General features: G+C 42.7%; 1 protein-coding gene across 1 annotated transcript; it reads right to left on the reverse strand.

Moving 5' to 3' along the window:
* Window positions 1–839: 839 nt before the first annotated feature.
* Window positions 840–8,233, reverse strand: RPL3 (ribosomal protein L3). Its single transcript, XM_083701846.1, has 10 exons — window positions 8,093–8,233; window positions 6,878–7,070; window positions 6,196–6,364; window positions 5,215–5,350; window positions 4,282–4,468; window positions 3,721–3,881; window positions 2,723–2,824; window positions 2,259–2,354; window positions 1,543–1,662; window positions 840–938 (listed from the first exon to the last, which is right to left on the reverse strand). Exons 1-10 carry the CDS (start codon window positions 8,093–8,095, stop codon window positions 894–896), a joined length of 1,212 nt encoding a protein of 403 aa, XP_083557972.1. The 5' UTR covers window positions 8,096–8,233; the 3' UTR covers window positions 840–893.
* Window positions 8,234–9,382: the final 1,149 nt, after the last annotated feature.

Below are 9,382 nucleotides of genomic sequence, written 5' to 3' on the forward strand. Positions count from 1 at the left end.
ATGCAGCCGGTAGCATTGCATCCTCCGTTCATAACCTGGAAATGGGAAGATTCAATCCTGCTGGGTGCTGCTTTGCTGGTGAAGGAGACCCCTCCCTACTGCATGTTAGATGATGTAGGTGGGGCCACCAACATTGCATAAGGAAAATGTCACCTAATACTTCACAGCAGTGATGTTCCCAAAATTAGTGCACCATCATGCAGACAAGGCATTTTGGTTTAAACCAGATTCCTATATGTTGTATACCTGTTCAACCAAAATTTCTTTCCAAGCAACCTTGGAACAGAATGTACCGGACAACCTACCTTGCCTCGTTTTGGAGCAGTCCTAGTGTGTGTGGCATTGCTAAAGGAATGTGCCAGTCCTGACAGGAAAGATTTGTGGTTGCTGTAAAGCGGAACATTGTATTATGAGAAAAGTGAGGGTGGGGTTTGCATATAAAAGGTGCCAGGTTCAACCAAGGGTATTTCCAGGTAGAATGGAGAAAGCCTTGTGAAACCTTGCTTGTCCATGCAGGAAATACTGCCTTAACAAAAAGGTCTGACTTGGTCTAAAGGTAGCTTCTTATGTTCCTACCGTATTCCAAACTAAATTTTCATTTAAATTATGATTTGAAACCAACAGTTTCTAGGAGCAGATGCTTTTACACTTGATTCTGTGTAAAGTTTGCTGCCCATACATCAGCAAGTCTACTGAAATGAGGGTGCACCCGCCACATAGCATCCTGTCTTGCAGAAGAGCAATGCTATATAACATTTTAAAACCCAAGCAATTATCACAGCCCACCTAAAGACCAATTAACATTTCTATCATTCATAAAACATGAAGCAGACAGTGTATTTGATATTTGTAGCTTTATTATAAGACTACAAGCCAGAACAGCATTCCAGAAATTAAGCGGTCTCTTCTTTGGCAATGCGATCTTTCTTGAGTGGTCCCTGCGAAGAAAATAGAAATGTGTCAGTCTAAACAACAGGAGATCCATAATCTCAAGACACATCCCAAACCATTTAACATTAATTAACAGGTGGATTTTTTTAAAAAAGAGACAGAAGGCAATAGACTATGGAACACAACACAATTGTTAAAAGTCTGCTGCCACCAACTGGCCACAGCATATAGCAGTTCACTAGTGGACTACTGGTTACATTCCTGAGGGACCACTTAATGCTTGCTGGTTCTGGAGATTCCCAAAAATGCTAGACAAAGTGTGGTCAGCAAGATTCTTATGTGAGCAACTACTGTTGTGCCTTAACTGCAAATTTGGAGTAGGTAAATGCACACAAAGGTCCCCCAATTGAATTTGAATGTACTAGGGCTGAATTGAGACTATGTCAATACCATTTAATCTATTTACACATGCAAGAGCTGATCCTAATCCTGAACCATTAGTAAGTCTTTTCACACACCTTCAAACAAATTTCTGTGTTGCCCACTGTTCAATTACATCGGCATTAAAAGATCAATTCAAAACACCATTTTCTTAAAAGCAGATGCAGCAAGTAGCTTATATACTGGACACTAGAAAGGAAGTGCTCTTACCATGAAAACCTTCTTCTCCTCAGCTGTCTGGAAGCGGCCATGACCAAATTTGGAAGTGGTGTCAATAAATTTCAAGTCAATCTTCTCCAGGGCCCGACGCTTGGTCTGCACAAGCAAGGACTAGGGGAAAAAGGACATAGAGTAAGGCCGACTGGCAGGCAACTGCAAAATCTCAAATGGAAAAGGTTAAGTGATGGAAAGCCAGTAATTCAGAAACATTTTTCTACAGCTCTTCAAGCTTCACTACTACATTGTACTGCAAATTCTAACACACCCACCCCACCCATCTGGTATGTGGCTTGAAGAACAATGTTAACTTTAGATCTCAGGCCTGCATTCAACCACTGTGCATAATGTGCCATTTAAGAAGAATTTAGGCCTGATTTGCCAATACATGATTATGGCCTAACTATATAAACAGAGGTCAGCAGCCAGCAACCTGAGGATTGTCCCTGCTGGAAAGCCTGGTTGCTGTATACTGTTCTAAGAATGTAAAGAGGCCAATGAGCAATAAAAGCCCTCTCACACTTCTTGGAGAAGCTGATCTATTGGAAGCAGTGTGCATGCTTTTAGTGTCACAATTTGGTACAGAAAATGCTATCATTCTAGCACCCTGACATTATTGGAGAGCTTACAATATTCAAACAGACAGCTATACCACCTCATCTAGCAAAGGAAACTTCAAAGAGATCCGTCACCACCCTTCCACTGCTCACCTTGCGCAGAGTGAGAACTCTCTTCTTGGTCCCAACAACACAGCCTTTCAACATGATAAAATCATTGGTCACTTCACCATAATGGACAAATCCGCCCTGTGTGAGAAGAGCAAATAAATGCATATGGCAATTATTTAGTACTACATACCACCAATATTCTGAATTCTGCAGTTTCCCCTCACCCCCAATGGGATTCAGAGGCCAGAGATTTTAATGTCCAGCCAAACCAGAAGGGCAGAACTCATGGCAGACAATCACTGAAGGGGTAAAAGGTGGGGGAGATGGTTTATGTTGAAGTGAATGGCACCTTTAGGAATTGTTAAGAGGACAACTTAAAACTAAGAGTACTGAAGGTTACTCTATGCCTCCAAAATGCAGCAGTGGCAAATCTTTGAGGGACACACAGGCTTCCACCCAATGATGTTCTACACAGACCCCCACATTTAAATTTGAAAGCCACTCACCAGAGGGTTAATGCTCTTGTCAGACTGATCATACTCTGTTGAAGCATTGTTTTTGATCAGCTTGCCATCCTTGATTTGGTATCCTTGGCCAATCTTGTAGATCTATGTGAAAAACAAAAAAGGGGAGGAAGAAATGAATACTTTTCAACAATGAAACACAAAAAAATTAACACCAGAGTTTATGAATCTGGTGACACCTGGCAACTCACAGATCCCTACTATAGAGGTCTAATTTCCCATTATAGGTTTTGAGAAGGCAAGATTCTGAGCAGCTGTAGTTTCCAATGTTTCTTGCCATAATTAACCCTAAACAAATCTAGCTCAAAACCCACACAAAGATTTGTGGCCCACCAATAAGGACATAACTCTTTTAGAAAACCTTTAATTCCCAAGGAAGTTGCAATTTTTGTGTTAGCTGGTACACTGCTATCTCCTACACGTTAAGCTTTGGAATGTTTCACTTTGGAAAGTTATATTTATAAGCAAGTTGTACCATTACAATGCTTGTAATCAACTGCAGTGACTATCTTTAGAACTTGCAATGACTCATAACCATTTTAAGAATGCACTCACATATTTACAGTTGAGGGGGAGGTAGCGATTGGCCAGCAAGTGACATTACTGGTATGGAACTATATTGTCCCAACTGCTCAACTAGGACAAGATTTCCATATAGAATTTTAGCAGAATGGGTTGCTCTTTAGTGAAATGCTGCATTCTTATACAACCTGCAGTGTTGTAGGGCAAGTGGTAAGTGAAGCGGACACTGTTGTAGAAGAGCTTGGCAGAGAACTTTTTCAGTCATGGGCTCAAATCCAGCTAAGTAAACCGACCTCTAATAACACCACACACTCTTTCTACCCACCTGCCGTTCTGCAGTAACATTTTATGAACACAGAACATGTTCAGGCTTCAACTGGAATGGAACCATTAAAATAATAAAATAATAATAATAATAATAATAATAATAATAATAATGCTGCAAAGCGCATCCATACCTTCTTATTGATTTCTGTGCGGTGATGGTACCCCTTCTGACCAGCTCGAGCCACAGAGAAAGCCACACGAGCAGGATGCCAGGCACCAATACAAGCCACTTTACGCAGACCCCTGTGAGTCTTACGGGGCAGTTTTTTGGTGTGCCATCGGCTGGTAACACCTAAGAGGAAGAGACATGGAACTTGTTAGAACTACTTAGCTCCAACATCGAATTGACTGGAGCCTCAACTGTGTGGGATATCAATGAAATGTCTTCCAAACACGTGAGATTACTATACTAAAATAAAGGGATCTTACAAATGACCACCCTGAAGTGGCCAAACCCTCTCCTGTTTCTTGCAAAGCTGGTCTCAGAAGGAAGGCAGCATGGAATGACTCCTCATGGGTATCGGGCACTGCGCCCAGTGCATATTCCATGATCTCATCACTGAACAGCCTCTTGCAAACCAAGAATATTTTGCCAACCCTCTTTACGCCAAAGCCAAATAAACTACATAGGATGTTAAGGACACTCTTAGTAGTTTAATCTCTGACATATTGTTGACTGGAAAATAAATTACCTTTGTACCCCTTGCCCTTTGTGACGCCAATGACATCAATCATTTCATCCTGGCCAAAGACAGTCGACACGGGCACTTGCTGCTCCAACTTCACTCGAGCCCAATCCACCTTCTCAGCTACAGTGCCACCATTCACCTGGATTTCCATCAAGTGAGACTTCTTTTGCCGAAGCGGAAGCATTCGCATCTGAGATACCAAATAAAGAGTTAATGCATTGGTTGTGGCAAAATGCCTAATCATGTTTGCATTTTTTCAGTATCAATTATTATTTCTAGCTCAATCTACACAAAGCAAATGGTAATTTAATGCCTTTACAAAAAAAATATGTTTGCAACATTAACTGATGACTTAAATTTCATCCAATACCATCATTCTTCTTGAGGGCCTTCTGAGCCAAACAATGCAATGCATTTTTAAAGGCTATATTGATTTTCTGATGCATTCATCAACAGCTCATTGCATGTATTAGAATCAAGACCCTTCACAAGTTAAACAAGAGCCTTTAGACAAATTACTGTGAAATAGCTAAATTATAAAACCTTTGAAGAAATAAACTATATTGTGGGGCAGCAAGGTTTGACTGAGCTAACAAAATCCTGTATCCTTCCAGTACTTGCCACCTTCTGGTTTTCAATATTCCATTAAAAGGATTCTGAAAGGCTTATAAAGCATCGTCCAATTTTACAGTCACAAAGCTGTATTTAAAAAGGGCTAAGTCAAAGGGTTGAAAGATAGGGAGTGCATCATGGTACAATAGCTACTAGGTAAATATTACATCAAATACCAGATGCAATGAGGCCCCATTTACTTCACAAGACTTTAAAAGCACTACCAGCCAACTGTTTAATCTGCTATTAGCAGATCTTTGGCCACTGACATTAAACTATCTGTGAATTCATGTGCTTCAGGAAATAGGCAAGGCAAGAGCTCACCTGAGTGTGAGCTATGACCCTGATAACCTGGCAGTACTTCTTCATGCTGTTGAAGTCCTTCTCCAGTTGTTTCTTGCCTTCTTCATCCTGCCACTTCTTGCAGTACTTGGTAAAGGCCTTCTTCTTGGACTTATGCCTTCAAGGAGGAGCAGAGCAGAGATGGGGATTGGCAGAGCCCTTCATCAGCCCACCCAGAGAGGTGGTTGAGTGGAAGAAGCTGCCACAGGAATCCGTTTTGGCTCATTGCTGGCTTCTAAGGAGCCTTTTCCACCAGCAAGCGGAGCCTGGAGCTCATCAAGCAAAGGCAAGGCTGCCAGAGCTGAGCGGAGCTGCCATAATTCCATACAAAGAACATTAATATGCACTACACAGAACAGTAATTAAGAAAATGTATTCTGCCTTAGAAGCTCCATTTCTACTTCATAGTGTTAACTTCACTTTACTCATTTATAGCTTTCTATCTTGCCTTTTAAAACCATAATGCCACTGTTACCTTCCTAACATAGACAACCCACAAATCTTAAAGGGCAACTTTTACATTTGCATACCTCAAGTTCAGATATTCAGGAAGGTTACAGATTATAGTACCCTGATTAACATGAACATGCCACACTGTAAGGGGGGGAAATCCTTCCCAAGATCCATGCTAAGACTATATCAGGAGGCAACTCAACTAGAAATTTGTTGCCACCAGGAAAGAAGTCATACTACACTCTCCTAAGATAGCAAACTACAGTCAGTGCTCGACAATCAGCAACAAGCACCAAAGGTGATTTTTTAATGTCCGCCCGTCGAGAAATCATCATCTGTAGTGTTCACATACCCAAGAGGGCATCATAAAACCTTACCCCCTTACTGGAATATAAACTGAGTTGCTGTCAACTCAGTTCTAGAGAGTTCTACAAGAGAGCAATATAATTGGGGCTAACTATTCCTGCATCTTCCGAACTCATGGAACTTAAGAATCTCAGCCATAATTACCAGTTCTTGTAGAACCGACGCTTGCACTCATCGCTGATATGCTCGGCAAAGATGGTCTTGAAGGTGCGAAGGCCACGGGGAGTTTCAACGTAGCCCACAATCCCCACAATAACCATGGGAGGGGTTTCTACCACAGTAACTGCCTCAACAACTTCTTTCTTGTTGACCTCTATGAAACAGATAACAGAACAGATGAGAACTAAAAGATACTAATGAGCCTATAGTTTCTATAACTGAGGGAAATTAAAACACCATCCAAAAGCAACCTAATCCTTCTGTTGTCAGGTTAAAGCCTAACATGGAGCATGTGTGCTGTCCTGAAAAGCTAAAGGAGTGCATAAGGTGAGGAATAGGTGCAGCAACAGTTCTTATGCCTGGTCTTTTCAAACACAAATAAAACAACCCTGGTGATCAGAACAATACACTTCTTTCTGCTGCCCACTAGGAATGATAGAGCACATGGACTGGTAGTGTAGAACAGCAAGTCCTGGTTCATACATACTCCATCTTGGCTATGAAGCAAGTAAACTCAGGCAAGCTGCTAGCCTCACACCTTCATCTAAAATAACAAAACTAATAATGTCACATTGTAGAAGTATTGAAAATTACTATGTGAAGTGTCCTAAAGTATATCAATGCCATGTATCAATTTCACTTCCCTCCCAAGAGAAGAAATACGTACTGGAGCCAGGTCTGTCAACTTCACGGACAATGTGGGTCATGCCAGCTTTGTATCCAAGAAATGCAGTGAGGTGGATGGGCTTGCTGGGGTCATCTTTAGGAAAGCTCTTCACCTTGCCTCTGTGCCGACGGCTACGCTTGCGAGGCAGAAAGCCCAAAGACCCATGCCTGGGAGCTGAAAACTTGCGGTGGGACTAGAAGGGAGGAAAAGACATTTTGCTTAGTAGAAGCTTTGCAAGTCCTCAACAACCTCAGGGTTCTTAGGAAGGCAAGGAAATGCTCTAAACACCCTGGGAGAGAAAGTTCCCTTGCCCATAATAAATCCCTTGGGAGCAACACTAAAGCGTGCTTCTGTTGTGTACAGTAATGCAGTGCATGCCAAGCAACATGCCTAGCCTGTTTTCCTTGCAAGTTTGGCAATACTACATCTCAAACACAGGTACACAAAACTCACAATGTTGCATTAAATAACCAACCCACCCTATGAGATTTTTATAAAAATACAGTCAGAATGGCCCTTTTATAGTTAACTCTTCAGCCATAACCTGAGGTAATGGAGGCCTTTTGTTTTTAAGACAAGAGGATAAAGCATTTACTAAGTACAGTACGACTTGTCTCTCAAATAAAATCAAAGACTATACTATAAAAAAGCCCCAGCCAAAGATCAGGGATAGAAGCAGTTGAAGCCAGCAACATCCGGACAGCCACACGCCCTCCCATTCCTGCATTAAGAGCCATGACCGACCACGCTCCTTGGTGGAGCTGTTCTAGTCAACCACATGCAATGACCTTACAAAATTATCTGTAATTAATACGTTCAAGGCGTTTTAGCAAGGGCGATGCACTCCGGGATAACAATACGAATCTTATGCACGCCTACTTTGAAATAAGTCCCAATGGGGCCTTCCGCTTAAGTAAGGAATTGCTGCCTAAGTAGCTATAACAAGTTTCAGCAATTTCAAGACACCCTTTCTTTAGATGAGATAAGAGATGACGGCAGGCAGCCTCACGTTAGGCCAACTCAGCAGTCATCGGTAATGAGAATAGGCCCAGGACCCCGTTAAGGAGTGAGGCTTATGTAGCACCCAAATAATTCTCGGTGTGCCTTCAACAAAGACCCTTAAGCGAGATAGACCGGGATTGAGCACGGCCGGAACGACCACTGACCCGATGGCAGCGGATTGCATGTTTCCCGCAAAGCCCAACTACCACCTACCATTTTGTCTCCGAGCCGATGTAGAAGGGAAGTGGAAAGGTGCGCGTGCGCTATTTATCCCTTCGCTTCCTAGGCGTGCGCAGTCGCGTCCAGCCGATACGCGTGCGCATGCGTTTCCAAATCGGTCCCATGTGCACTGTAATCATCTATGCGAAATATCGCGAGGAGACAGAAGGAAACGATAACTTTTTTTTTTTAAAGTAAAGGCTACGGATGCCGGGAGGGTTATGCTTTCCTCAGATGATGCCATTTCGCGTGAAGGACTGCTTTTTCGGGAGGTCCCTCATTAAACTCGTGCATGCGTACGAGGAAGCAAATTCAGTCCTTTCGGTGGGGGAGGGATGTCTCTATCTAGTCATAATACTGGAGGCCGGGAAATTGGGGCTTAAATTTGTCTATCAAAGGACAGGATTGTCAACGACGCGGGAGTCCAGCTAAACCTATAATCCCCCCCCCCCAACAGCACTAGGGTGTACAAAGCAGAGAAGATGGTATTAGTTTGGAGGCGTCTGTTAAAGTTTGGTAATGGCTGAAAATGCAAGCTTTTGGGTTCCAAAGATCTCTTCAGCAGCCCCTCTTCCAAGTCAGAAGAGGTTTAAGTATAATAAAGAAGAGGAAGGAGGAGACCGAGGAAGAAAATTACAGTATTCCTTACAGAAAATCTCTTTGCTTCCCTGCACTGCTGTCACTGATGCTCAGGCAGCTCTGTGCTGTTACTGACCCACAGTAATCGTACTGAGTATGACCCATCTCTTTCCCCAACACCCAAGTACACTCCAGCTTCTTATCTGTGAACTTTCCCCCACTATGGGGTTGTAGTCTGGGAGTGAGGAGTCTGAATCCTGCCCATTAGGGTTTTTGTTTTTTTTTAAAAAAAAAAAAAACACCTCATAGTTTGGCTGGGCTGGAGCTCAAGGTACAACCCCATCCCAGCATAACCACACTTAGCCCTCTTTCTGATGCAATCTACTGTGGTGTCATCATCACCCAGTTACATAAGGGGAGTCCAAAAACAGATGGCTCAAGTCAGAAGGCAAGGCAAAGCAAGGCAAGACATTTGTGCTGGGATGAGCGTGGCCTTGTTTCTAAGGGGTCTACATTAACAAAATGGCAGGTGAGAAGAGGCTTGCCATTTACCAGCCAATTGGGAAACAAACCGTGATGTACATGGCACAGCTGACTTTGAGGCTGCTTCCCCAAACCCAGCTCATGCTACTCTACTTCTTTATGCATTACCTATTGGTAAAAGTCTACATGCCGCTATTGCGCCCCTTGGCCACCATAGTCAAG

This window comes from Podarcis gaigeae (assembly GCF_964106915.1).
Source record: "Podarcis gaigeae genome assembly, chromosome: 10".
Taxonomy (NCBI): domain Eukaryota; kingdom Metazoa; phylum Chordata; class Lepidosauria; order Squamata; family Lacertidae; genus Podarcis; species Podarcis gaigeae.

Excerpts from the sequence above, each read along its gene's own strand:
- RPL3 (XM_083701846.1), bottom strand. Across the intron at positions 2,825-3,720 it reads GCACAGAAATCAATAAGAAG|ATCTACAAGATTGGCCAAGG; the intron begins GTATGGATGCGC and ends TTTTTCACATAG. Across the intron at positions 939-1,542 it reads AGGAGAAGAAGGTTTTCATG|GGACCACTCAAGAAAGATCG; the intron begins GTAAGAGCACTT and ends TTTTCTTCGCAG.